We start from the raw sequence: 27,216 nt of genomic DNA on the forward strand, positions 1-27,216 counted from the left end.
AAACGTTAAAAACAAGTCATTCGGTTTTAATCACAGGTTTGACTCGTTAAAAACAAAATGACATTTTACCCGTAAAAATTGAATTGAGCAACGATGGAGGTGATCGCAGTCGGTACCGCCGCCATCGACGTGGTTCACGAAGTGGCCGCGTACCCTGCAGGTTCGCTTAATCATTTAAAGTAAAATGGCAAGAGCTTTTTGAGCTCACTTTATCGTGTACAGAGGACACCAAGGCGCGATCATTGGCAGCGTACAAGTGCAGAGGCGGAAATGCCGCCAGTGCCCTGGTACGCGTACCTAGCATAATCGACGAAAAAACTCATGTCGACATGCACAGGTCGTTTGCTCACAACTGGGTGGTCGTTGTCGGTGGCTGAGTACGTCGACTGACCCAGAAAAGGATAATGACGCTGCGTTCATCCATGCAGACCTCGCTGCATTCAACGTGGACTGCTCGTTGGCTGTCATTGAGAAGGAAGGCAGCATGCCCGTGTCGGTAAGCTCCAATGGGTGGAAACATGTTAATACGCTATACGCTTACGTGGTTCATTTGAGTGTCTGGCAGTATATTGTTGCAAGTCGAGAAACAGGCTCGAGGACGATTGTGCATCCCGGACGATTGCGGAATTGAGTTGTGACGCATTCGCAGCACAAGTTGGACGATACTTGAAGCAGGTTCGACAAGATGTGATTGCGCCCGTGTGGTTTCACTTCGAAGGACGAAACATGGAGACCGTGAGAAACATGATGCTCCACATTCGAGAACATGTGCCCCAAGCGAAGATTTCGGTCGAGATTGAGTTCCCAAGATATCCCTGGAGTCTTGCGAAGACGTAGGATCGGCATGTATTATTGCATAAGCTAGTTCTTGCTTAAGCTGATCGCTTTTATTTGTGATGCGTGCGTAGACTGGCGTCATTTGCAGATTATGTGTTCATGTCCAAGGATTATCTTCGCGACAACATCCAAATTTCCACTGCTGGAGAATTTTTCGAAGGGATTCAGGAAAAACAATGGGGCGAGGACTGGAGTCGATGGGTGAGAGCGTTTATCTGCCCTTGGGGAGCGGACGGCGTGTACTATCTCGATATGACCGACTCAGCGACGCATCATATCCCCACTACTCAACTTGATCACGTGGTGGAATCCAACGGAGCGGGGGATTCTTTTATCGGAGCTACTCTTGCTGCCTTGTCTCGTGACAATGTTCCGCTTCACCTCGCTTTGACAATAGCGTGCGATGTAGCGACTGTAAAATGCTCACAGCACGAGTTCAAGCTCCCCGCCGACAAACTTTTGAGATGGAAGCAGGATCTACAATTCTCAAAAGGTTCCGACAACTTAAGTGGTGCCTAAATAGCTGTGTAATGCTAGACAAGGTTGGAAGAAGTTAACTGTTGTGTGTTGAATTTTGTCCATGAAGCTGAGGCTGGAACAAGCTACATAGTGCAAGACTGCAATGAGCAAATTAGTGCTGGCTCAGCTTCGACGTCGACATCACATGTCGTGAGCTCTGAAGTGGGGTTGGAACTGCAACGAGTAGAGCACCTTACTCGACCAGATACAGACGTATTCGCTGTGCCCCTTTTGCCAACGATTGTGGAAGACAACGATGGAGATATCATTGTGCCTCGACGTCAAGTAAGCAAGCGTCGAAGGTCTAGTAGGACGATGCCAGCTTCAGATAAAACCTCAGCTGGATCATGGGAACATGCTAATCGAGGCACGGACACAACCTTCATTTTGGAAGCGCGTAGTCGTACAACATGGGACACTGCAGGCACACAGCTATGGCGAGCGGCATTTCTACTGGCCGATTTCATGTACAGTGCATCGGTACGTCGATCAACGTTGCTGCTTCATCTTCATCAGTCTCACAAGTCTACTGTCTATCTCTACATGCAGGGAATGTTTGCTGGCCAAAATGTTCTCGAACTTGGATGTGGAATCGGTACGGCCTTGCCTCCTTCGACATTTCGAGTTGCAATGCAGAGATTTTGATTTGTGTGGCTTGATGCAATAGGCTTCGCATCGATTGTGGCTTCCCGACTGAGTCGCTGTGTATACGCGACTGACTCGGACAAGGACGCTCTAGTCTTAACCCAGAGGAATGTCGAGCGCAATCTTCATGTATGAAACATTATGCGAATCAAATCCAATGATAATGGCTAAAACTTTTACTACTGTGGCATGCAGAGAGACATCCGACCTCGCTTGTTGAACTGGGACGATAGCAGGTTGATATCAATCGCTGAAAAACCCTCTACGACTGGGTTCGACTGGCTTTCCACCGACCGAGCCGAGTTGGGAGACTTAGCGATCATCATCGCCAGGTAGGCCACGAGTCCATGCGTACCTGGACTTTTTGCTCACTTTTCTTCTGTGTATGAATGGACCGTGATAGCGACGTCTTCTATGATGATATCACTACTCTCCACTTCTTGCGTGCTCTACGCCGCCTGATGCTGCAGTGTAATCGAGCAAAAGCTTTCGTAGCGACAGAGCGGCGATCCGTTTTTTCCGCTACTGCTATGCGAGTTGTCTCGCTAGGTTATGATACCTTTCAACAGCATCTTTGCTTGCATGATGCAAGCACTTGCCACACCCACGTCACCGAAAACCAAGTACAGTGTCGAATATGCACCACCGGAAACGATAAGGACGACATGCTACGGTTCGTCGTTCACAATATCCAAACGAGTGACATCCCCCAGCGCTTCAAGTATGACAGGATATCTAGTCTTATGCTCTGGAGAATCGACGCCGTGGTGCAACAGTAAAGTGAAGGAAGACGTTCATTGAATGACCATCTACACTGGAGGAGCATTCGTACTTCTCCCTGAGAAGGTTCTCACTAACGTGCTACGAAAGCCACCAGCTAGACCTGAAACACCCCACGATCTCGCGGAATTCCCGCTTCCTGACTCGAGTCCAGTTGGCGTTGTCGAAGCTGCATTTAACCACGAACTTAGCGTTGTTTCCAGTCGCTTGAAACCATCCAGGCTCATGAGATTCAAACGTTTGATTGGACGCAAAGTCGTATCCATGTTGGGCTCGATATTGTTGCACAAAGATCTCAAGCGCGTGTTGTACTCGATTTCAAGCTTAAACGTCCACGTGCGCAGATGCATGACGCCAGCTTCAAATGGAGATGCTTGCAGCTCGTTGCGTTTCTCATTACTCTGAGCGAAGTTCCTACGATGATTATAAGATACTGGACATTAAAGGAAACGCAGAACCTAAGAACGTACTCAACAGTTACAGTGATACACTGCTCAAGAAGTCGAGGAAACAAGTCAGTATAAGATGCCGAAGGTTCTGCCAGAACACGTTGTCCTAGAGGCTCGAGCAAGTGCTGCACAAGGCGTTCGATAAATTCTCTCTACAAACCAACACAGCAATGTTACGACGATGCACACTACGAGGAATTTGGTTTAGATAACTTACTGCTGAGATTCGAGATTTCCCTGCATCTTTACTAGCGGTGGGTGAGCACATGTGTCTGGCAATCTGAACAAACAACTGCAGTGATAAAACACAAGAGTAGATCGATGATTCCAACACCGAACTTACCATCTCTACGACCTCAACAAGACACTCCGTGAGTTTAGCGAGATAAATCTTACACTCAGCATCGACGTTTGCTAACTCCACGGAAATGCGATGAATCTGAGGGATCGAGACTGGTTGGTCGCTAGTTACTCGCGGGGTGTACACTCCACCGGATTCCATTGGGTCTCGAGGTGTCGATGCCACAGAAGAGCAAGCAGAAGACGCTGCTGACGATGCTTGCGATGACGGTTGATGTGCTGTAGACTGGTGCGTGGTTATTTTAGGGCAGCCGTCATGATCGGCACCTTCGTTAGTGTCGATGAGGCGTAAAATGTGCGCTGTCTGCAGTGTAAATTGTGTAAGGATATTGTGTTGAGCTAGCACCGCCCACAGCACCGTATCATCTTCGGCTCTGTAAACTGTTCCTTCGGGGGTTATACTTTGATGCCGAAGAGAGAGAAAGTTGCTACCCCACAACGATCGAGTCGCCTGCGTCCACTTCAAATACTTTCGAAGTGTCGGCAAAAGCATCGACAAGAGCATCACAAATGGACACGAGCTGTTTTGCCGAGAGCGCGGGTCTAGAGCCTGGGCTAAGTCATCAAGAGCTCGAAGTATTTGCCTTCCAGTATGGGATACGATTTCTTCTGTGTAACCTTCGCCGCCCACGTGACTTAGATGCTGGTGCAGTTCTCCATACAATTGGGCACTCGAGCGGAAGAATGAGAGATCAACAGTGTGGCCCGCTAAACCTTGACGAGAAGCTCCAGCAGGATGATCTGATTGTTGAGTAGACTGGAAAACGTCTTCGGGCTTCTTTCCAGATTTCTTCTTCCCTCGCTTCGCCATGATCACAACGCTTACTTACCAAAGTAAGGCACTGCTACGACTGCTTACAATAATAGCTTCCTCGACACTTGACTTCTGTAACGTGCCATCAATGCTGGTTTGGTATCCCCAGCCACTTCCTCCATATTTCAAAGGGCGGACTAGCCGTTGTCGATAGTATCCAAGCGGTTCAGCGTGTGATCGGAAAACGCACTGCGAGAGGAACGCTCGTCAGATACGACCGTCGAAAAGTTACGTCCGATGCAACATCGTAATACGAGGATCGTATTAACGCTTTACCACAACGCCAACGTCCCTTCAGGCTTTCCAAGTCGCCACCTTGCACACAATTTCTTGCGGGGCACCTGGCCAACAATCGGCAACACGCAACAATACGTTGCTCCGTGCCGCATGGACCGTGCGTTTCACGAGCCTCGATATGCCTGCCGCCACCCACCCGTTCCTCCAAGCATGCAACTTTACGCCCTCCACCAGCGTAACATTTTTATCTGATTTCCAAACTGTGGTTTTCGATGTAACGATGTGGGACCTTAATCGAAAGCCGCATTCAGTTTCAAGTGACTCACTTGATCCGGTCTTGGTGATCCTAACACTGTGCACTTCAAAGGATTTCCGGCAGACCCACACGTCTAGCATTTCATCCGCAGTTGCTTTTCCATCCCGCAACTTTTATTGTCACCTGCCCATTGGATGAAAAAAACGGCCACTTGAAATTTTGCAATCCAACGTCAGTGCAATTCAGCAACTTCGGGCACAAGTGAATTTGCCAGTAATAGTGTCGTTTGGGGCAAGTGTGTATCCAGGTAGATAGGTTCATCTCATTTCGTTCCCCCCTCTCACCACTGATAGCGCAGTCACTGCTCAAGACACACCCGGAGGACAAGAAGCTTGCTGCTGAATGAGCGACTCCTCGTCCCTGGGCGGTGCGCTGATCGCCGCGGGTGCGTGCGTGCTGCTGCTGTTCTGTGTGATCGTGATGTGCGCCAGCTACTGCCACGGCCTGGACGACAACGTGGCTATCGACTCGGTGGATCTGCGCAGCTTACAGCTCCGTGAGGACCTGGTGGACACGGTACTAGACGCAGGGCGCAGCGAGTGGCAGTGTCTGGTCTGTGCTCATATGAACCATCCGAATCATGAACTGTGTCTGCTGTGTGGCACGTCGGCTGAGTTCTCCACAATGGAGGAGACAGTGGAAGACCCGAATACAAACATTAAGACACGTCGCGTGGCTCGTACTACCTTCCTAGGCACCGACAATAACACATTACTGAGTTCTACACTGCTCGAGAACTTAATCACGAGCTCAGACTCGAATCCAGTGATGATGGGAGAGACAGAGAGCACGAAACCTTCAGCCACGCTACAGAAAGCCAAGACATTGCCCATGTTACGCAGTGGATCCTCGTTCGGAGACACAGCGCAGGAAGTAGAGGCCACTACGAGCATGAGACAGCGAGCTTTGCGCTACAGAAGACTGAACGAGATGCAACTGAACCAGAAACAAAGAGGCGCAAGCAGAAGAAGACTGTGGCAACGTGTGCCACTCCCCAATGGAGGCTTCGTATGGGTCAGAACGATGGAACCCGCCGATGCTGGCTCGGTATTCGCACGAGCTGATTCGTTCGTGCATAAACTACGGACCAACTCGTTTCTATCGAAAAACCCACAGGCCAAGAATTTGCGTGGAGATTTAGCAGAGCAATTGCATCGGAAAAACGCAGCGTCGATGGGATTTTTCACAGAACTCAACGCGTCCGGTACAGCTGTGGCATGGAGGAAAACGGACTCAGTTGCGTTGGATGTGGACCCGAAAGGTGGAGACGGAGAACCTTTGGTGGACTTTGAAGGCGTGCTGGCCATGACGTGGAGAGAGAAGAAACGCTGGTTTCTCAAACAGATCACTAGCCTCGCAGTGCCGTATACTGAGTCCATGTTTAAAATCGACGTGCGTCGTAGTGCCATTTTGGACGATTCATTGCCACAATTGGCAGGAGAGGACGTCGACAAGTCGAGGATGCAGGAACACTTGAACATTGGCTTTATTGGCGAGCCAGCGTTGGATGCTGGCGGTGTTTTGCGTGAGTGGTTCGGACTTGTGTGCAAGGAGCTTTTCAGTGGCCAACGTGGTCTGTTTGTGACGACACATGCAGAGGATTCGAGCTATTGGATCAATTCCGAGTCAGTTAAGTGCGTGCCGGAAGGACAGGACCATCTGCAGTATTATACGTTCGCTGGGAGGCTTCTAGGGAAGGCTATTCTGGATGGTTTGGTGCTGGAAGTCAGCATGTCGTTGCCTTTATTGAAGCATTTGTTGGGCGTCCCGATTACTTTTTCGGACTTGGAATTTCTGGACGAAGAGCTTTATAAACACTTGTGCTGGGTACGAGATAATGACCATGTGGATGCTTTGTGTGTGACGTTTAGTATTCAAACCCCGTCGGGTGAAATGGTGGAGCTCAAGCCTGGGGGAGAGGACATCGATGTGACAGACGAGAACAAGATGGAGTATTTATCTCTCGTGTTGCGATACCGTATGCTGGACAGTGTGGCTGATCAACTCACTGCGCTACTTAAGGGACTGTACGAGGTCATTCCGAAGTCTCTCCTTACTATCTTCGACTATCAGGAACTGGACTTTTATCTCAGTGGCTTGCCAACAATCAACGTGGCCGATTGGATGAACAACTCTCGCGTTCGACACTGTGCCCTCGACGACGATTCAAAAGGAATCGAGCAAGAACTTGAGGTGTTGCAGTGGTTCTGGGACGTCGTGAGTTGTTTCACTGATGATCAGCGAGCTCGACTACTGCAGTTTGCAACAGGCTGTTCACGTGTACCTGTGGAGGGGTTCAGGGCGCTCACTAGTGCTAGTGGTATTGTGCATCCATTTACGCTGCAGATGGTGCCTACTGGAACGCCTCCGCTGGGCATGTGTCCGCGTGCACACACTTGTTTTAATCGCATCGATTTGCCTGTATATGAGACCAAGGAGGATCTCAACTCGTATCTATCACTGGTGCGCCGTCTTCTTTAAGTGGTTTGGTGTGTAGTTTGCTGACCTTTGTGTTGTGTTGTTATCTGTTAGGTGATTCAAATGGAGATCACTGGCTTTGGCTTTGAGTAGTGTACTGTACATGTAGCTGCATCAAGATGCTACAGCGATGACAAACAACTAACATTAGGTGGTGAAATATGTAAATGAAATAATTTTGGTTTAGAGCGCGTTGCCGAAGTGCGGCAGCACTCACCAGCTTGGGCAGCAACACTTTTTATACATGTACGTGTACTACCGTAGTATACGGGTCGACGATGGAGTTCTTCTGTTGACGCTCATTAAACATTCATTCCTGTTTGATAAACAGACGCTGCGTCATTAGCCGACGTCACTGATTGGACAAACACCTCTTTCCACCAATCACCACGCGTTATTTCAAAACCTATGTAATTAAATAGGATTAAATATCACAGTAAACGGGATTTGATTGGCCCGAGACACGTGCCCCCTCCCGAAATCTGTGTGGCTTACACGATTCCGCTCAGCCGTCGAGTGGTGGGTCACTCATTTCGCAACGGAATCCAACACCCCTCGAAGCAAAACTATGATCGCTCGTACTGCTCTTAAGCGCTCTATGGGCGTGTTCTCCCGCCCGGCGGCTAATGTGACCGCTCCTGCGTTCACACGGGCGCGTATGTACCACGATAACGTGATTGATCACTACGAAAACCCGCGCAACGTTGGCGCGATGGACAAGAGCGCCAAAGATGTCGGCACGGGTCTTGTGGGCGCCCCTGCGTGTGGCGATGTGATGAAGCTGCAGATCCAAGTGGATGAGAACGGTACGATTGTGGACTCTAAGTTTAAGACGTTTGGCTGCGGCTCGGCGATCGCGTCCTCGTCGGTGGCCACCGAGTGGCTCAAGGGAAAGAGCGTTGAGGAGTGTCTCCAGATCAAGAACACAGACATCGCGTCGCACCTGAAGTTGCCACCTGTCAAGCTGCACTGCAGCATGTTGGCAGAGGACGCCATCAAGGCTGCCATCTCGGACTACAAGCGCAAGCAGAGCGCTTCCGGATAAGATGACACAGTATAGCAACAGTCTTGTCGTCGCCGTGCTCCACCCAAATGGTCGTTGAGGCTCAAGATTTCAAGGATGGTCAGTAGTCGGCGCTCGGTGTGGGCGTAGCTTGGCTAACACCGGAGAAGGCAGGTCAAAGAAAAGCAGACAGTATTGAAGGAGAGCGAAGAAGCTGTGAAATAATCAGTTGCTAATTTATTGATCTACACTTCATGTAGTTTCTTTGTGTGCTTTTGGTCTATGCTGTTGGTCTTGTTCGAAACTTGTCGCCCTCCGGATTAGCTTCCAGTGACTAGGCATGTTTCAATCTCAGTGCACGAAAATTTGCATACACTAGTGACACTAGTCAGTTTAGATCAGTCGTGTATTCATTTATCCAACTTGCTCCATATAGCTAAAATGTCTCGAATGGTGGCAGATTACCAAGGATGTAGCTCACAAAGTGAGTCTCATCTCAACCGCCACTTTGCTGTGACAAGCTCCGTTTCTGTTGCTAAATTTCCAGGAATTAGACCAAGAACCCGACGTTTTATCTTAATTCCTCGCTGGCCACCTACTAATACGCAAAACCCGGAGCATACAGCTCGAGCGTAATCCCGTTTTTCCTTTGGCGAAGTCGAGACAACCAGACGCTTGCACTTACTCAGCTTGACCAGTTCCAGATTTCGATTGGGCATTGGAAGACTTCGACCTCGACATTTGGAGGTAAAGCTCGCTCCAACGTTAACAGGCTACGAAAGGCGAATCCCTACCCGTATTCTTAGGTCCGTGCATCCAAACCACCACACCTGCGCAGCCAAGAAACGCCCCGAAGTCCCGCAGACTCGTCGCGACAAGCCTAGAGGACCCACGACACATACACAACTCGCTATGGCTACTACCGAGTCGCTGCGCACCGGCATGCGCTCCGTGTACCTGCCGCAACATATTGTCGTGCTCGTGCACGGTAACAACGGCTCGGCCGCCGACTTCGACGCCATGGAGGCCGCTTTGCTCACCAAGTATGGCAACCGGCAGCTACTCATCATTAAATCGAAAGCCAACGAGGAAGACACGTCGCTAGGTGTGGAAATTGGCGGCACGAGACTCGCCAAGGAGGTCGTGGAGGCAGTTTTCGAGTACGACCTGAGTCCTGCCGTAAACAGCTACAAGTTGTCGGTCATTGGACATTCATTAGGCGGACTGTATGCGAGATACGCGATCGTCCAGATCATGGACGCGCTGAGCTGTCTACACGTGGAATACGTCGACTTCGTCACCATTTGCACGCCCCATTTAGGCTCCAGGAGGGCTAGAGGACCGTCCACCATGAAGGTTGGTGTCTTGTTGATGCATTGGTGCGATGAAGAGATCGACTCACCGCCGTTGATGTTGCTGTAGAATATCCTTCGACTTGGAGTTCATAAGGTATTAGCGTCGTCGATATACGGACAGACAGGCATTGATCTGCTGCTTGATGGTGAGTGGTCGTATCGCTCGATAGTTTGTAGTGTCGAATCCACACTGACCTGTACACTGGCAACGAATTATCATAGCGCAAGAGCAGCAACAAGGAGGGGTGACAGGTGCAGAGACCGTGGCGTCACCTCGTCCCCTGCTTGAAGTTATGAGCGACCCCAGCACCGAGTTCGTCCGTTCGCTTAGACGTTTCTGCAATGGAACATTGGTAGCAATGACCGACGGCGACGTGGTTGTACCCTATCCGTCGGCTTCCATGCGCAGTCATAGTCCATACGCTAGCACCTTTTTGACCGAACGCTATATGGATTGGCGATGGCATATCCGCCACTCTGGCTTCGCTGGAGTGGATGCTTGCGGGCGCACTCACTCTGCATACGCAGCATTCTTGGAACGTCTCAACTCGAAAATCGATACGTCAATTGAGATCGAGGAGCAAGAACTGGGACTTGATGCAACATGTGCCCCACGACACCCTAGTATTGAAGGCTTTGCCTGCGACAACAAGCAAGAGGTCGAGTTCCCGCACCAAATGTTGTGTCATTTGCAACAAGTGTTGCCATGGAGACGTATTGACGTGACAGTGGAGCCCTGTGGAATGAAAGGCAAGATGCGTCTACATGACTGGCCAATTAACAAGATGCAGCCTCCAGACTGTCGTGCGGACGAATTCATTGATCTCCTGAGCGATATGATCGGAGCAGACCACCAGATGCGTCCCTTGACGACGCCAGACACAATTGGGATGGTGCATGAAAGCCCTGCACTTGCATTGGCACATCGACTCAAGAATGCTGCCAAGAGAACGGACAAAACGAGTAGCGAAGAAAGCAGTGGAGACAGTGATGCTGATGCACATCACTCTGGGATGACGTCGCCCACATCAGGCTCGTCAGCTGCATCCAGCGACACGAACAACGAGCTGTACCCAGTTCGTGTATAGCAATGTTAAAAGAAATGGCGAAATGTACTCGTACCACAAAACAACAACGAACATTGCTTTCGATTAAAAAGTTGTAGCACATGAAACATCAGGGAAACTTGTCTCAAGCTGCGTTGGCACCGACATTTCATATTTCACTGTGGATTTTTTTCTGCCACTTTGTTTGTTCTTCTAGTGACATTGCAAAACCTTGCTTCAAGCATTTGGCACTTGCCACTTCACACGCCGTCTTCAATACATCCTCCAGAGGTAGATTTCCGCTCGAGAATTCCGCGAGAGCCGCTCCGATAAAAGAATCGCCTGCCCCGATCGTCTCAATCACTCTGTGAAGATGAGAAGCGGGTAGATGATGCGTCACCGACCTTGGCACATCCAGAAAATAGACACCTTCAGCTCCCCATGTGCAAATAAAGGCTTTCGCATGGAATGCCAACTTGCTACCCCACTGCTTCGCCACTACAGCGTCGAAAAACTGTTCTACGCTTTGAAAGGCAAGCTTCTCACGAATAAATCCTTGGAAATAAGAGTGTAATCCGCCAGGGAAATGAGCCTGAAAGAGTTTTCCGGTTAGCGTTAGAAATAACTTGATACTAACAACAAATTTCCTCAGCGACAAACTTACTTCATTGCAGAAACCCAGTCATTGCGAATTGCCTCTATCTCAACGGAAATTTTTGCAGTAGGCATCTCCTTACGCACGTAAAGCATCATCTTTTCTGTTGCGCCCAAATTTCTGCCTTCAAAGTGAAACCACGTCGCATGGTTTTCATTATCTTGAAGTTCTCCACGGTACAGTGTTAATTGCTTCACAAACGCTTCATAGCTCAGCTCGACAAGGTCTCGGGAGTGTATGATGGTGCGAGATCCCGTCGCGCGACTTGAAAGGATGAGCTAACAGACACAGCGTCAATGAGTATTTCCTTGCTTGCTTGCTACAGGACGGTGCTCTAACGCACCAAAAACAGCATATTCCCTTGAGTTTCAATGCTCGCAAGCGAACAATCCACGCCGTAAGCAGCGAGATCGTTGTGGACAAATGCTGCATCGCTGTCCTTCTCGGGGTCCGTCGACACGCCCAGCCAACGGCAACGACTTCCTAGCTGCGAGCACACAACCAGCGCGTTCGCGACATTCCCTCCTCTGCACTTACGACTCTCCAACGAGCGGATCTGAACAAAACCAGAAGCATGAACCAACAACGATTAAGACAGGTGTTGGCTTATTGACCGACCTTCAAGTCTTCTGTTCTCCATGCAACACCATCGAACGTTAGAACCGCATTAGTAAATGGAAGTATCACAGTATGAGCAGTGTGATTCACACTGCTACAAGGAGAGATACCTTCAGGGTACGCCGCCACCTCGTGGATCACGTCGATGATCGCGATCCCCACACCAATTACGTCCATGGCCTTCTATCTGCAAGAGTCGTTCAGAACTTCAACATGTTCGCTTAAGTGCGACCGATGGGATTTACACACGTACATTGCCGTTGAGTGCATTTCTATTTGTGTCCGGACTAAGATGGCGTCAAGGCCAGACCTGACTCACCGCGATTGGAGAAATCTTCGCATTCTCGTCGGTCTTACGTGCAGCAGATGCCTTACAACTTGCAAGAGACCTCGCTCCCTGCACCCCAATTCCATGGTAGCGAGCAACATGTTCGTGAACATTCGATGAGCCATACACGATGTCAATACTAGCATCGTGTTGACGTTTGCTTCGACACCTTCTCGAAGCTAAGAATAGAATATTCGATCAGAAAATCCAGTGTTGGGTCCAATCAAAGACCGTCTCTGACATCTTTTCCACCAATAATCGTCCTGAGAATGTGCTGCAAAAAATTGCCCTTTTTCGCATACCGTGATCATCAAAACACTGTTCTCAGCGTGCCGTTTACCAGTCTACAATTTTCTGCAACAAAAGCAGGCGAAACAAGTGCACAAACAAGAAAGGCAACGACAATTATGAGCACAAGCAACGGCAACGCACCAAGCGGACCGACGGCCACACATGGCCAGCCGCAGGGTAACTTTGTCTTCTTCATCCCACCACCGCCCACGGTTTGGGTGCAGTTCAACGACGGCATGCAGATGGCCTTCACGCCGTCCCCGGCGCAATTCCTGCAATCAATGATGCATGGCACTCCGCTGTTCGGTTCGATGCCTGGAAACGGTGTCAATGGCAATGGTAGCGACGGCTTTTTCAATGCGCTTAACGAGCTGTTCCAACGCGCACAAGCGCAGCAGCATGGACCGCCACCGACTAGCAAGCCCTTCCTGGACAAGCTGCCAGTGAAGGTATGGACTAAGGACATGCAGCAGACCGAGAAGCACACGGAATGCGTCATCTGTCTGAGCGACTACGAGAAGGACGAGAAGGTCCTTTCACTCCCTTGCGGCCACACTTTTCACAAGGACTGCGGTATGACGTGGCTTGTGGAGCACAACGTTTGCCCCACCTGCAGACACGAGCTGCCTACACAGGTAAAAAACACCTCGACAGCTCAGGCCTCAACGCAGACAACACCAACGGCCTCGACTGCTGCTGTACCAGCTACCACGGAGCCGGAACGCGAACCTACCTCACAGGAGACTACCACAAACGTCACTGGTGTGCGTCGTCAGCGACCCACGGAGTCGTACCACCCGCGTGATGTTCGCCAACGTGTGGACGAGATGCCATCGTCGTTGGATGAGGAAGTTGAGTTGGATCACATGCTTGAGAAGGAGGCCGACCGCTTTGTCAAGGAGGAAATAGAGAAGCGCCAGATCGCAGCAAGCGACGAAAATGGTGAGATTGAAGACCGCGACGTGGATGAATTTCTCAACGAGTCAAGCAACTAAAGTGACCGAATTCATTACACAGTTGTAAAGTAGGTGGCGTCAGAGCCGAGTAAAATAGAAGACCGATACAATTCTTTTTAGATTTTTTAAAACAAAAAGTCACTCTACAGTACTGTAGTAGTAGTCGCTACGCTTGTTGCACTTCTGTTAATTAAGGAGCATTTAAAGAACTTTAAACTACTACTATTACTACTATTACTACTACTAGTTTAGCAGCTTCAACTACTGCAACTACTACAAGTTTAAATATCACTTGTATACTCCGAAACTTCTGTGACAGAAGTACTACTACTAGAAGTAGAAGAAAGAGGTTTTACCCTCTCAAAATATTTTAAGTAATAGAGCTACACTGCACGCTGCAGAGCAGTAGAAATTCCTTTTTTGCATTTGTTTCCTTTTTTTTTGCTTTTCTAAAAACAATAAGGCAAAGGTGCTCTGCTCTTTAATCAAAATCGAAAACAGAGCCTTTAATCGTCGACTCAGATCCGCTGATTCTTCACAAATTTTAAAAGAGTCATTTAATAAGAATCAGCCTGATCTGATTAAGCATGCTAAAAGGCTTTCGATTGAACAGCCCTGACAATCGAAAAGCAATCTGCTCTCCAACACAGATGAACAGCAGCCCCACACTTGGAGAGATCTTCAAATCTCAAGCCTGCCACCGCCAATCCACCTCCCGACACAGCGAAGCTTTAGCCACATTCGAGCAGAGATGAGCTACCGCGGTATGAACCCCAACGCCGAGATCGTGAGCAAGTCACAGGCGCTCATGGTCAATGTAAGCGCGTCCAAGGGTCTCCAGGGCGTGCTCAAGTCCAACCTCGGTGCGTTCTCACGCCTCCAGCCCAACCAACACATTGCCCACAAAGATCTAATAGTTACTGTACTTGCATCTTGAAACAGGCCCGCGCGGTACACTCAAGATGCTGGTCGGTGGCGCTGGCCAGATCAAACTCACCAAGGACGGCAACGTTCTTCTGCATGAGATGCAGATCCAGCACCCGACGGCCGCGTTGATCGCTCGTGCGGCTACAGCGCAGGACGACGTGACGGGCGACGGCACCACGTCCACCGTGCTGTTCATCGGCGAGCTGCTCAAGCAGGCCGAGCGCTTCCTGGCTGACGGATTGCACCCGCGTATCCTGTCGGAGGGCTTCGAACTCGCTAAGGACGAGGCTCTGCGTGTGCTGGACGGCATCAAGGTCACACCCGAGGACATCCTTAAGGACCGTGAGCTGCTCTGCAGCGTCGCCCGCACCTCACTGCGCACCAAGCTGGACCAGAAACTCGCTGACCAACTCACAGAGATCATCACGGACGCCGTGTTGACCATCGCCGTGCCTGAACGCCCCATCGACCTCCACATGATCGAGATCATGCACGTACGTGGCTTTACTACTCTTGTATTTTATAGTAACAGTTGCTGATGCCTGTGTGTTTTTTTATTAAAATCATACAGATGATGCACCAGAGCAGCAGTGACACTCGTCTCGTCAAGGGTCTGGTACTGGACCATGGCTCTCGTCACCCGGACATGCCTACGTCGCTTGAGAACTGCTACATCATGACGTGCAACGTGTCGCTGGAGTACGAGAAGAGCGAAGTGAACTCTGGTTTCTTCTACAACAGTGCCGACCAGCGCGAGAAGATGGTGGAAGCGGAGCGCAAGTTCACGGACGACAAGGTGCGTCAGATTATCGAACTTAAGCGTGAGGTGTGCACGGAGGAGAACAAGAAGAGCTTCGTCATCATCAACCAGAAGGGCATCGACCCTCTGTCGCTGGACATGTTGGCCAAGGAAGGCATCCTGGCTCTACGTCGTGCTAAGCGTCGTAACATGGAGCGGATAACGCTTGCTTGCGGCGGAATGCCTATCAACTCGACCGACGACATGGACGAGTCTATGCTGGGATACGCTGGCAAGGTGTACGAGCAGACGCTTGGAGAAGAGCGCTACACGTTCGTGGAGGACGTACAGCACCCCAAGTCGTGTACGATCCTCATTAAGGGCCCGAACGAGCACACCATTGCGCAGATCAAGGACGCTATCCGTGACGGTGTGCGTGCTGTTAACAACGCTGTTGAGGACAAGGGCGTCGTCCCCGGTGCTGCTGCGTTTGAGCTGACTGCGCACGAGGCGCTAAACAAGTTCAAGGGCACAGTGAAGGGCCGTGCTAAGCTCGGCGTGCAAGCGTTCTCCGACGCTCTGTTGGTGATCCCTAAGGTGCTGGCGGAGAACTCTGGTCTTGACGTGCAGGACACGTTGATTGCAGTGCAGGAGGAGCACCAGAACTCCGGTATGCCCGTGGGTATCGACCTCTTCTCGGGCGAACCTATGCTGCCCGAGCAGGAGGGAATCTGGGACAACTACCGAGTGAAGCGTCAGTTTATTCACCTCGCGACGACACTGGCGTCGCAACTGCTGCTTGTTGACGAGGTTATGCGTGCTGGCAAGCAGATGGGCGGTGGCGGTATGCCCGAGCAGTAAATAGGTGGATACGTTGGTGGTTTATTCCCCCCCACTAGTTCATCCACTCACCACGCGCTGAGGCATAATAAACTGAGAAACACCCACATGATCTTTAGCTGCTTGTTGCTTTATTTTCGCCTGATATTTTTCAACGCACAAACAATAGATAAAATACCAGGATGTCGGTGATTGACAGCGCTACGATGACCATGTATAGACAGATTTTCTTGCGATACGAGCGGTCGGCGATGATCTGCAGTAGATGACGCACTTGACCTGTCATGCTCGAAGTCTCGGAGACCATATCCTTCGTGTCGTGTAGCTGCGAGCGCTGCAACTCGAGGTCGACAAGCACATTCTTGGCTAGCTCTTCAGACTCGGCAACGGTGCGACGTGTACGCTCAATGTTGTCCGATGTGCGCATTAGCGATCGTACGCTCTGTATTCGTCAATACACATAGTAGATTCCTCAGTCAGCATTGGCGTTTAGAAGATCAACAGGCTATTGACGCACGGGGTCTCCTGCGAAGAATGTACTGTAGTTGTTGAGGCTGTTGGGATCCGGTCCTCCGCCTGTAACACCGCTACTGCTCTCGCCTGCAAAGATACCGCCAGCGTTCGCTCCATTGCTGTCGGACATGGCCACGCGAGGCCCAAGCAAGGCGGTCCGTTCCTCCTTGTTCGAGCTCGTGGTTGCTGAGTTTTTATCGAATTGAAATTGTTGCGGAAGAGACATAGGAAGATACCGAAGCTACTGTCACCGGACATTCAGGAAATTATAAATTACGCACAAAGTTGTTTCGTGTGTAAGACATCATTTTCATTTTGCAGGCGGCCGCATGAGCTTCGGCAAGACTAACTATCGCGCTGGCGGCACGCGCGGTGGCGCCGACCGTACGTCGACAATGAACCTCTTATTATAACATCTGGGTGAAAATGGAGTGGTCTAAATGCTTGTCAATTCTTTTCGTGTTTGGTGCGCTAGAGTTCAAATGGGAGGATGTCAAGAACGATAAGTATCGAGAAAATTACTTGGGCCACTCGGTGCAAGCGCCTGTGGGACGGTGGCAGAAGGGCAAGGATCTCACATGGTATGCGAAAGCAAACAAGTCGCAGCGTGCAGAGGCTTTGCAGTCAGAGCTGGAGCTGGCCAAGCAGCGAGACGAAGATCTCATGAACGAAGCTTTGTACGTCGCAGTAGCAGATTGCCTATATCTTTTTTTCGACGGAAGCTTACGAGGTGCTTGTTAACGTATTGAATGAACAGGGGTATTGCACCAAAGAAACGTCGCGAACCTGTCGAAGCTTTGAGCTCGTTTGAGATGAAGGAGCTGCTGAAACGAGGAGAAGCGGAGAGGGATGGCTTGGACGTGGAGCGTGTTGAAGGGCTCGGAGCAGCGCCAGTGGAGGCTGAGGGCTTCGAAACGGGACCTAAACGTACACTAGCTGAGAGATATAGAGACCAACTCGCCAGCGGCAAAGCCGATACGACGTATGCGCTCCCAGGAACAATCAACACGCAGATGACGGAGAGTGAGGCGAAGGCAGCACGAAAAGAAGCGCGCAAAGCAGACAAAGCAGCGAAGAAGTTGAAAAAGAAGGAGCGCAAGAAAGAGAAGAAAGCAAAGCGCCGTCATTCGGACGAGGAAGACGACGACAACCGACGTCGTTCCCACTATAAAGATGAAGAACGTCAGGCACGATCACGCTCCCCTTCGCTACCGAGAAGAGGTCGAGATGCCACTGAGCGTTCGCATCGATACCGATCTCGTTCACGCTCCCCAGCTGATCGTCATCGGTACGAGAGCTCGAGCAGACGCTCTTACACCTCGAAAGACGCTCGTCGCCCTCCCCGTCGTCGCCATCGCTCATCTTCTCTATCCCCTAGAAAACGCTCCCGCTCAAGGTCGCGCTCTCGCTCTCGCCGTCATTAACGAACGTTAGTATGATAAGATATTTGCAGGGTTATTTCTTCTTGTGTTTCTATTGATATGGGGGTATGACAAAAGACTTCACTCACAGCTCTCTCTTCGTCTCTTACTCAGATTTTGACGTCGTGTGCGCTTTTTTCTGCCGTCCACAGCGTTCCGAGCTGCCGTCCTTGAGCTCGTACGCAGGCAGGTAATACCCCTCCTTGCCGTCCTCTCCTGTCCTCCAGAGCTCTGGGTTCTGCACCGTATCGAATATGTTTCCTAGCGACGTGTACCCGTGATCGTACAGGGAGCAATACTCCAACTGACAGTCGCGTAGGAAGCTCCACACATCATCATACGTCCACTTTAAGATGGGGTTGACACGCAAGAAAGGAGGCCAGCCAGGACTGCTAGGCGAGAAGTGCTCCATGTCTTCTGTGTACGGGTCTCCTCCACGCACACCCATGTAGATGCCCTTGACCTGGAGCTTGTCCAAGATGTCCTTGACGCCTTCCACGAACGAGCACTTGTAGACGTGACAACTGAGCGCGAACTTCGTGTTACACTCCTCTGTGAACTCCCGGACCTCCGGGAACTGGTCGTACGAGTCGAAATACATGACTGGAACACGCTGCAATTGCGTCTTAACACGAGCTTCGAGCTCCTCTTCTTGTAGCAAGTCAGCAGAGACGAAGCTGTTTCGCGGCGAGGTAACAGTCGTCTTGGGGCCGTTCTCAGCTTCCTGCTCGGCCTTTAAGTGCGCTAGTTGCGCCTCCTCCAGCACACGCTTGGCTACTACAATACGGAGCAGGTGCAACACCACGGTCGAGTCTTTTCCGCCGTTAAAGCTGAAGCAAACGCCCTCTAGACCGAAGATGTCAATGGCGCTGCGCATCACGTCCAGAGCTTTCTGCAGCCGCTTCTGCATGGCTGCATCGGCTCCGGCGAAGAAGAGATCGAAGCGCAGTAGGATAGACCTCATACTGCTGTCGTTGGTCATGATTTGCGGTCTGGGGACGTGTTGAAAAGGTTGGTTAACGATGATGTGGAGATGAACTTGGTCAGCGCTTTACGTTATGTTACACGGTGACGAATAGCTCAAAATAAGCGCCAGAAGATTGCCAATAAGATGGAGACAGTTGCCGCGGTGGAAGTGAGCTCTAGAAGTGAAGCTGCAATCTGCAAATGGAGCTACTCGAGTCCGTCGATGCCGCCGGTGGAAGTTGGTGAGTGACGACTATGTCGGCGTAAACGCTGACGTGGTGTAGGCTCAGATCTGAGCCAATAGAAAAGGTTAAATATTATTTTGGCGAATTGGAAATTGAGATTGCGCTAGCCAATGGAAAGAGACGGTGAACAGACGAAATTCGAGAAAAACTGACAATGTGAAGAAGGTTGTGCTCGTCATGGTTAATTCCGACGTGGCGATGTGGGCTTTTCCCGCGATCGACCATCAATATCAGCTGCTGCCAGCCACGCATGAAGCCTTCACTATGTTCTGAAGCTCTCGAGGTTTCAAACAACCGCGGCAGTTTAAAACCACGCCACTGGCGATTCACATGCGCTTGCTTAGGCAAGGAATGTGGCACTGTAGTGTACCGGTATCTAGCAAGACTTCTTCAAGAGTTTCTCGACCCATTGGTGTCTCGTACGCAGTGCCTTCTTGGACACATCAGCATCGGGTGCATGGGCAGCGAAGTTGCGCCACCCACCTGGCCAGACGTGTAGCTCCGCTTGCACACCACATTCCCATAACTTCCTCGCGAACGCAACAACTTCATCTCGACACACTTCTGCTGACCCCACTTCTAGATACGTAGGCGGGAGACCCGATAGGTCTGCTGCCCGTTCTGGGGCCTCAAAATCCTGCACATCAGTTGTTCCACATCGTGACCCGAGCACGCAGCCCCATGCAAATTGGTTGCTTCTACTGCTCCAATGTCCTCCTTCATCCTCGAATTGACGAGCACTAACGCTGTCACAACGGTCATCCAGCATGGGTGCAACGAGCAGTTGGCCACACACCTTGGGGCCACCACGCTCACGAGCTAAAAGCGTCACTCCAGCACAAATTGCGCCACCTCCAGAGGTTCCAGCAAGCAGAAGTCGAGTTGGGTCAATACAAAACTCATCAAGACTATCACCAATCCACTTGAGTACTGCATACGCGTCCTCGAACGGGATCGGTGCTGGGTGCTCAGGTGCTAGGCGATATTCGGGCGAGATGATGATAGCATTGCACAAATCAAGGTATGGTGCAAGAGCTGTTACGCCAGTGAAGCGGTTGCCCATGATCATGCCGCCTGGATGGTAGAAGAGAATAGCGGGGTGTTGCTTGGTCGAGTCAAAACTGGAAGGGCGAAAAAGTGAAACCTGGATATCTCCATGGGGTCCTGTAGTAACGCGCTCTTCGTGAGTGCTACCTGGCGACAGAGCGAGTGTCAGTTGAGCTGACGCGCCAATCGAGGCCTCTTCACGTGTACTGGGAAGATCATCGATGCCGACGTGGAGTGGCATGCCGTCAGCAAGCGCTTGATCAATCATCGCCTGCAGCTCAGGGTCGTAGGGTGGGCGAGAAGTGCTCATAGATCTTCGCAGCAGCAAGCAGGATAGTGAATGTCTTGCTATAGGAGAAGGGTGAGTTGTTTGGGCACTGCTTGCCAAAGTTCTTGTGGCCCTGCGCGCCTTCTCTATCCAATCAGCCCACTATGAAGTATGATATAATACCCTGAGCTCTGCTGTATGCAACCCGTGGTCATTTGCATCGAGTGATGTGGGTAGCAAGCAGCTCAATAGATACTTCAGTCTCTTCTCGAATTTGATTGTTCTTCACTTGGGTTACAAGAGAATGTTGGGGTATGTTATTTGTCGACCTTTCTCAATGAAGTCTACTCAACACCTCTTAGCTTCCTCATTCTCTGATTTCCTTCCAAGTTGGTAACCAGTGCTAGAAAATCCCCAAACACTTGCAAGCTTCGCCGTCTTTCTCAGCATTGACCACTCAAAACAACCATGCAGTTCGGTGTATTCTTCTTCTTCCTGCTCTCGGCTTTTGGAGCTGTCGCTGAAGACCCCTGCCCCGCGACTGAAGTCGTCAAGTTCGCCGAGCTTTATGCCAACCCGCACTTGAGTCCATGCCAGAAAGTCTCAGCCGGCTTCTCTATTGCCCCACCGAAGGGCTACCCGACAGACCCGCAAGTCAAGGCCATGTGTGCCTCCGACGAATGTCGTGCGCTGATTGAAGATGCTCTTGCATTGAAGCCCGCCGACTGCTACCTGTCTTTCGCCGGCGTCAAGCTGAACGCATACAAGCTGTCCAGCACTTTCGAAGATGCATGCAAGGCTGACGTGGACAAGACTCACGAAGACGACAAGCACCCGGCGTCAACCAACAACTCGACTTCGAAGCCGACCGAGGAGAAGTCGACTCTCAAGCCTGCCGTCGAGAAATACCCCAAGGCGACAGAAGAGGACATGCTCCACACCAACGAGAAAGCGGACGAAGCGAGCAATCTGAAGCCTCCGATGAACGGCACAGCTCTCGAGCTCTTTCCAATGCCCAACACGACCTACAAGGCAACCACGTCGCCTAAGGCGTAAGTGGAACGACAGACCACAAAGCTCAAGAGCGCGACATCCTTCTACTCGAGTATTGCGAAGACGAATAGCTACTTAGCAACACTTCACAGAAGTATAGTTGACCCCGCTCTGACATTGAATACTAACTTTTCCATGTTTAATCGTATGCTTTGGAGGCCTTATACATCATTCGCAACCGCGTCTTGCTGTCTCCGAACGCACGCTATTTCCATAACCTCGAGAGTTTACTCCACCGACATAATGTCGTCAATGGATGTTACTTTCGTCTCATGGACAGCAGTCGTCGAGTAGACCTCCGAGACAACAGCTTTGGCGTTCAACCAGACGCCACCAATCGAACTAGCAGCATTCTGCACCAACTGGTCATGCAGCAGTCCGTTCTCATACCCAGACGCCGGGACCGAATACGTCATCGATGCAGAGGCAAGAGAGGCGCAGGCGATGGCTGCGTCGGCTTCAACGACCGACGCACTTCCAAGCTGCCACTGACGCGGGTTCTTGACGTCAACACATGCGGGCACCAGGTTCGCAGTGTCACACTCCACGCTCTGCCACGTCTTCGACTCACGCATGAGAGCTACACACTGCTTCGGATTGAGCTCTTGTCCCTTAGACACAGCCCAAATAGTAGCCTCCATGCGCTTGGGAGTGATGTTGTCGGGTGATGGCAAGTTCACGCCACATTGTGCCACGCCTGGCAGCGATTCTTCGTTCAGCAAGTTCTTGTTGATGCCCAATTGACCGTCTGCATTGAGGAAACCGTACTCGATTTCGCTGGTTTCTGGACGGAAAATGGTGAAGTTCTCGTCCGAAATCCCGATATTTGTTTTGGATTCGTTGAAGCGGCATGCTGGGAATGGAGCAAGTGGCAGTGGTGGCTCTTGCCAGTTGCATACAGTGTCCTTTACGAACAGAAGCTCCTCTCCGTCGCTAAAATAATCGACACCACTCATAAACACCACACGTTTCCCAACGCGAAGCAGCTCTTCAATCGTAGGCCATTTGGTGTCGTACTAATCGAATCACACAACAATCAGTATTTTATTTTTCTATCATCGACAAATAATTGATAACTTACTGCCAGTTCGATCGGTCGTAGAATCTCTTCTTCTGGGAAATAGTCCTTCAAATAGTCCAGTAGTTTACCGACTTTTTTCCACTTCATGAGGTTCGTCTCGTCATCGAAGAACACCATCAAGAACTCGTCCTTATGCTCAGGTGCATGAAGCCACGTTGCCAGCTCCTTCAACGCCTCCTTCAGCGGCCTCTGCTCTTTCGACGGGATACTACTCAAACTGGGCTTACACCCAATAGTCTCAGAGTCCCACTCAATGCCGGTCCCCAATAGTTTTGCAATTTCATTGAAAACTTCGATCATCCCGTCCAATAACTTGGACTTGAAGCCTCCACAATGGGCGATATGGAGATCCCCATCGAACCAATGCACATCCAACTCAATGAATCTCACGCCCATGTGCAATTGATCCGTAAGCGAGAATAACTGGTCGTTCGTGTGCACCTTCATACCTTTCTTAAACCACGAAAAGTAGCGTAGATAGCCTTCAAACACATGGTCCTCCACTCCATATCCGTCGGCCAGATTGATGGCCGAATTGTGCGTTCCAGGCAACGAGGCAGCGCAAAAGTTGCGACGGTATGCGAGTTGGCGTTGCAGTTTTAGAGCATTTTGTAGCCACTGGTCCACCTGGACACTACCGTGCTTGCAGACAATGGCGCACACGCCTTTTTTGTCGCAATGCTGGATCTTGTCGCATATCACGTCAGCGGGGACTAAATCAGGGACAGTATTGAGCACTTGAGTCTTAAATTGTGCGCTGTCCAGAGCGATCTGGTCGGTTGAAAGCGTCAAAAGCGTGTCCGTGGTAGAATCGAGCTGAACGTGTAGTGGATCTTGGAACGGAGCGACGTCTGCTGCAGTGGAGGACGCGAATAAAGCGGCGAGGGAGAAGAGGATGATGGCGGAGTTGCAACTGAGCGTGGTAGCGACGTAGGGCGCGTTACGGTTGCACCGCGCCGACGTGAAGTACGCCATGACGACTGGAATCAGGTTGTGTGAGTTTTTGTCAAAGCTATTTTCTCAAACTTGATGTACAATACATCACTTTATGCATATTTGATGTGATAGCCACTTCAACTTTCTCAAATCACTCCTTCACTTCAACTTGGTGTTGTTAAAGTTTACCTAAATGTGGAATGTTACGTACGTATTCACCTCCTACGCTTCACTATCGCTCCTCCCGAGTCACTTACGGCGTCAGCGTGTGGGCGCGTGGGCGGTTGTTCTCGCTCGTCGGACTTGCCTTATCTCCAACGAGCTTATCTTTCACGTCGTGTACCACCTCCTTCGCGCGCTCCATGAAACTCTGTGGTGGCGACACTGGCGACGGCGATGCTGGCGATGGTGACGACTGTGACTGCGTCAAAGACGTCTCTGTGGTCGTGATCTGGTGGCTTAGCGCGCTGAGGTTGAAGTTATCGTTCAGAGTGGACTTTACCAGCTCCTCAACGGTGTCAGACTTACTGAAAATGCCACCACGGTTTTCGTCGTGGTGATGACGGTCGGACTTACCGACGATGATGACGTCGCTGTCATTGTTGCCATGGTCCTGCTCGTTCTTCTTGAAGAAGTCGGTATTAGCGTCCTTGTGTTTGTCCAACAGACCAGTAGACTTGTCGTCCTTGTCACTTCCAAAAAGTCCGGTGTGCTTGTCGTCTTTGGCCTTGTCACTCTCGCCGAACAGACTGTTGCCCTTCGATTCCTTCTCCTTGCCAAAGATGCCTCCCTGTCTCTCGTGTTGTTCCTTGTCGTTGAGACCGAGTGCGTTGTCGACTGCACCCTTGACACCCTTGGAACGACCGTTCTTCTGGTCGTAGTTGCGTGCTGTCATACTCAGGACTTCCATGGCTTTAGCCGTCGCACCCATGACATTGCGTGCAGAGTGGATCTCGGTCTTAGAAGGCTGTGAGCTCTTGTTGATCTCGTGTGCTACACGCTTCAACTCGTCCGCCGTGTCCTTGGCGGTGCGCATGTCGCTCCGCATGTACGAAGCGGCGGTGTTGATGAAGTGGTTGCCGTGGCGACTGTCATACTCAGATAAGTTTTTCTTGAGCAGCTTGAGACATCTCGAGGCGTCGTCAGCAGTCTGGTTGAGCACCTTCTCGAGCGACGAGAACTCTTGCTCTTGTTCGGCGGTGAAGTGGAGATCGGACTTGCCCATGTTTGAGGTTGCGCGGATGAAGTTGTCGGTTCAATTGATTGTCTTGTTAGTTAGTGATCACTTTTCGAAATGAGTGGGATGTCGGTCCCGACAAGTCAGCGATGTTACAAGCTCTTAGCAACTATGTTGGCTGCCGACGCCTCCCATCGAATGGTATCGTTAGAGATTGAGACACCAGAAAACACCCACCTACATTTTTTCTATCTTTTTTGTGCGTTCACGTAAAAAAACTGCATAATTTGCTTTACTTGTAAGCCCACGTGCTTATTTTCAAGAGAGTGACTATATTAACCGACTGAGTTAACCTTCCCCTACAAATTTTTGACGCGCTCCCATCCGTACGATGTATACAGTGTGTACCATGTATACCATTCGCGTAACGATCGTAAGGCTGCAGGAGGGGGAAATGGATCTCCGCGTCCGAGCCGTCCGCTAACTGGGGCTGTCGCGCGCGAGATCGACGAGAGCGACAGCAGCGATTCTGAGCCCCCAACACCCGCTGCGAGCGGTGCTGGTTCGGGTGATGGAGCGTGCGGCGATTGAAAATTCAAGTGTCGTCGCTGACACAGCGGAGCCAAAGTATTTTGAGGTAAAAAATGTGATATCCTCACAGGCGAGGCCGTGGGACTCGAGCCGCAAATATCGTGAAGCACTGCAATTTGCATCCCAAATTTGTGACACCGTGGCGGGACTCGGCATGACGCAGTATAAAGAAGCGATGCAGTATCTTCAAAGTGTGACTGGGCGGTTCAAGAGAGGCAAATTCGAGGATCCCGGTGTGCCAATTTTACCACCAGCTGAATCTGAGCGTCACGGTTCGACTAGCAGCTCGCGCGATGATGCGCTGTCGCCGCCACTACTTACTGGTCACGATCCGACTGCACGACCGACTCACCACGTGTCGGCAGAACTGCTTACTCGTCGTGCGGATACAGCAAATATGAGTCATATATCCCCAACTGCCTCTGAGTCTGACCATGCCACAAGCTGCAACTCCGTCGAAACAACACAGGTTGCAGATTTATCGGGCCAGTCGGTCTCGATCGGAGGCCAATCGGGCTCAATCGGGGGCATATCAGGTCCAGTCGAGGAAGATTCGGGTCCAGTCGTTAAAGAATTGGATCCAGTCGGGGAAGAATTGGATACAGTCGGGAACGTTGAATTAAGCACACTACCACCAGCAACGGAAGACACGCCATTTGTGATAGCGAGTCCTCCCGGACGACCAAGACAGACAGCCAGATCAAAGAAGGCAGCTCGTAAAAAAACTGTCATTGTAGCTCAAGAAGACTCAGAGCTGTACGCTTCGAATTTAAGCTTGGCGTCCGTGGATGCAGCGCTGTCTTCGGATGCAACATACATATCGTCAGCTGCAGTTGTGAACAAGTTCAAAATGGTGGAGTATGGCTTCAAGTTCAAGACACTTACAGCACGAACAATATCGAGCTTGCCACCCACAATCGCTTTGATACCAGCAGAGTCGATCACGCGGATATTGCGCCCTGAACAAATTGTTATTTGCAGGAAAAAGGTTTCGGCTCTGCAGTCGAAGCACAAAGGCCTAGCAGAAAGTGCCGTGGCGCTGGATATTCCAGGCTTTGGTGCGTACTCAATGAGTACAATTGGGATCATGAATAGGTGGCACAGGGCAATAAAGGTGGTAAAACAGGTCGAGAAGGCTGTGAAGTGGGTCGAAACCATTGACTTCACACTCCCAATGCCTGCTCCGTTTCAAGTGGTGCTACAGACGGATATGCTGTCAAAGATGCAGTCAATTCCGCTTTTGTCTGCAAAGGTACGTCGACGAAATCATACCATCACTACAACACTTTCTAACTAAACGTTGTGTTTGACAAACAGGCAGAAATTCTAGATCTCGTCGAAAAAAAAAACAGCTAAGCGACGATACCATGAATATCGTCATGTCCAAGCTGTTCGGAGAACGAAATGATGTCGTCATTGTGGATCCAGGTGTTATCGGTTCCATTGATAATGAAGATAGTCCTGTCAATACCAGAGCCTTCGCTACAATTTTCGCGGGCAAGACAAACGAGAAAATTCTGATCCCTATATGCTGCAGCAACACGCATTGGTGCTGCGTAATGGTGAACTTAAATCTGAATGATGTGTGCATCTATGACCCAATGAGCTCGAGCTATGTCGTTAGAGTCCGAGCGATCGCAGAAAAGCTGGCAATGCAGCTGCCAAACTACGCACCAAGAAAATACCGAGTACACCACTACATGGGCGATCTAGGGGTACAAGTAG

The 27,216-nt window shown here is 50.6% G+C and overlaps 12 protein-coding genes across 12 annotated transcripts; 7 read left to right on the forward strand and 5 right to left on the reverse strand.

Annotated features, from left to right (window-relative positions):
- Window positions 1-484: 484 nt before the first annotated feature.
- PITG_02496 (uncharacterized protein) lies at window positions 485-2,992 on the forward strand (the record flags this gene model as incomplete). The annotated part of the gene is made up of 6 exons (XM_002907374.1): window positions 485-496; window positions 580-833; window positions 909-1,038; window positions 1,375-1,836; window positions 2,197-2,333; window positions 2,872-2,992. 6 exons carry the CDS (start codon window positions 485-487, stop codon window positions 2,990-2,992), a joined length of 1,116 nt encoding a protein of 371 aa, XP_002907420.1.
- A 2,307-nt stretch (window positions 2,993-5,299) lies between these two features.
- On the forward strand, window positions 5,300-7,528 carry PITG_02497 (HECT E3 ubiquitin ligase, putative; the record flags this gene model as incomplete). Its single annotated transcript, XM_002907375.1, has 2 exons — window positions 5,300-7,420; window positions 7,490-7,528. 2 exons carry the CDS (start codon window positions 5,300-5,302, stop codon window positions 7,526-7,528), a joined length of 2,160 nt encoding a protein of 719 aa, XP_002907421.1.
- A 450-nt stretch (window positions 7,529-7,978) lies between these two features.
- Window positions 7,979-8,697, forward strand: PITG_02498 (iron sulfur cluster assembly protein 1, mitochondrial precursor; the record flags this gene model as incomplete). The annotated part of the gene is made up of 1 exon (XM_002907376.1): window positions 7,979-8,697. One exon carries the CDS (start codon window positions 8,004-8,006, stop codon window positions 8,478-8,480), a length of 477 nt encoding a protein of 158 aa, XP_002907422.1.
- Window positions 8,698-9,157: 460 nt separating this feature from the next.
- On the forward strand, window positions 9,158-10,881 carry PITG_02499 (uncharacterized protein; the record flags this gene model as incomplete). Its single annotated transcript, XM_002907377.1, has 3 exons — window positions 9,158-9,794; window positions 9,861-9,966; window positions 10,016-10,881. The coding sequence occupies 3 exons, from the start codon at window positions 9,351-9,353 to the stop codon at window positions 10,879-10,881; spliced, it is 1,416 nt and encodes a 471-aa protein (XP_002907423.1).
- Window positions 10,882-11,499: 618 nt separating this feature from the next.
- Window positions 11,500-12,289, reverse strand: PITG_02500 (uncharacterized protein; the record flags this gene model as incomplete). The annotated part of the gene is made up of 3 exons (XM_002907378.1): window positions 11,500-11,758; window positions 11,845-12,050; window positions 12,203-12,289. The coding sequence occupies 3 exons, from the start codon at window positions 12,287-12,289 to the stop codon at window positions 11,500-11,502; spliced, it is 552 nt and encodes a 183-aa protein (XP_002907424.1).
- Window positions 12,290-12,797: 508 nt separating this feature from the next.
- PITG_02501 (uncharacterized protein) lies at window positions 12,798-13,783 on the forward strand (the record flags this gene model as incomplete). The annotated part of the gene is made up of 1 exon (XM_002907379.1): window positions 12,798-13,783. One exon carries the CDS (start codon window positions 12,848-12,850, stop codon window positions 13,724-13,726), a length of 879 nt encoding a protein of 292 aa, XP_002907425.1.
- A 536-nt stretch (window positions 13,784-14,319) lies between these two features.
- Window positions 14,320-18,084, forward strand: PITG_02502 (T-complex protein 1 subunit zeta; the record flags this gene model as incomplete). The annotated part of the gene is made up of 8 exons (XM_002907380.1): window positions 14,320-14,550; window positions 14,630-15,108; window positions 15,186-16,197; window positions 16,739-16,861; window positions 17,028-17,090; window positions 17,182-17,383; window positions 17,464-17,994; window positions 18,033-18,084. The coding sequence occupies 8 exons, from the start codon at window positions 14,439-14,441 to the stop codon at window positions 18,082-18,084; spliced, it is 2,574 nt and encodes an 857-aa protein (XP_002907426.1).
- A 149-nt stretch (window positions 18,085-18,233) lies between these two features.
- PITG_02503 (FAD synthetase, putative) lies at window positions 18,234-19,109 on the reverse strand (the record flags this gene model as incomplete). Its single annotated transcript, XM_002907381.1, has 1 exon — window positions 18,234-19,109. One exon carries the CDS (start codon window positions 19,107-19,109, stop codon window positions 18,234-18,236), a length of 876 nt encoding a protein of 291 aa, XP_002907427.1.
- A 605-nt stretch (window positions 19,110-19,714) lies between these two features.
- On the reverse strand, window positions 19,715-20,401 carry PITG_02504 (carbohydrate esterase, putative; the record flags this gene model as incomplete). The annotated part of the gene is made up of 2 exons (XM_002907382.1): window positions 19,715-19,966; window positions 20,012-20,401. 2 exons carry the CDS (start codon window positions 20,399-20,401, stop codon window positions 19,715-19,717), a joined length of 642 nt encoding a protein of 213 aa, XP_002907428.1.
- Window positions 20,402-21,043: 642 nt separating this feature from the next.
- Window positions 21,044-21,709, forward strand: PITG_02505 (elicitin-like protein; the record flags this gene model as incomplete). The annotated part of the gene is made up of 1 exon (XM_002907383.1): window positions 21,044-21,709. The coding sequence occupies one exon, from the start codon at window positions 21,122-21,124 to the stop codon at window positions 21,707-21,709; it is 588 nt and encodes a 195-aa protein (XP_002907429.1).
- A 224-nt stretch (window positions 21,710-21,933) lies between these two features.
- PITG_02506 (uncharacterized protein) lies at window positions 21,934-23,768 on the reverse strand (the record flags this gene model as incomplete). Its single annotated transcript, XM_002907384.1, has 2 exons — window positions 21,934-22,722; window positions 22,788-23,768. 2 exons carry the CDS (start codon window positions 23,232-23,234, stop codon window positions 21,934-21,936), a joined length of 1,236 nt encoding a protein of 411 aa, XP_002907430.1.
- A 208-nt stretch (window positions 23,769-23,976) lies between these two features.
- PITG_02507 (uncharacterized protein) lies at window positions 23,977-24,948 on the reverse strand (the record flags this gene model as incomplete). Its single annotated transcript, XM_002907385.1, has 1 exon — window positions 23,977-24,948. The coding sequence occupies one exon, from the start codon at window positions 24,946-24,948 to the stop codon at window positions 23,977-23,979; it is 972 nt and encodes a 323-aa protein (XP_002907431.1).
- Between the last annotated feature and the right edge of the window lie 2,268 nt (window positions 24,949-27,216).

Source organism: Phytophthora infestans, genomic scaffold (assembly GCF_000142945.1).
Source record: "Phytophthora infestans T30-4 supercont1.3 genomic scaffold, whole genome shotgun sequence".
NCBI classification, from domain to species: domain Eukaryota; phylum Oomycota; class Peronosporomycetes; order Peronosporales; family Peronosporaceae; genus Phytophthora; species Phytophthora infestans.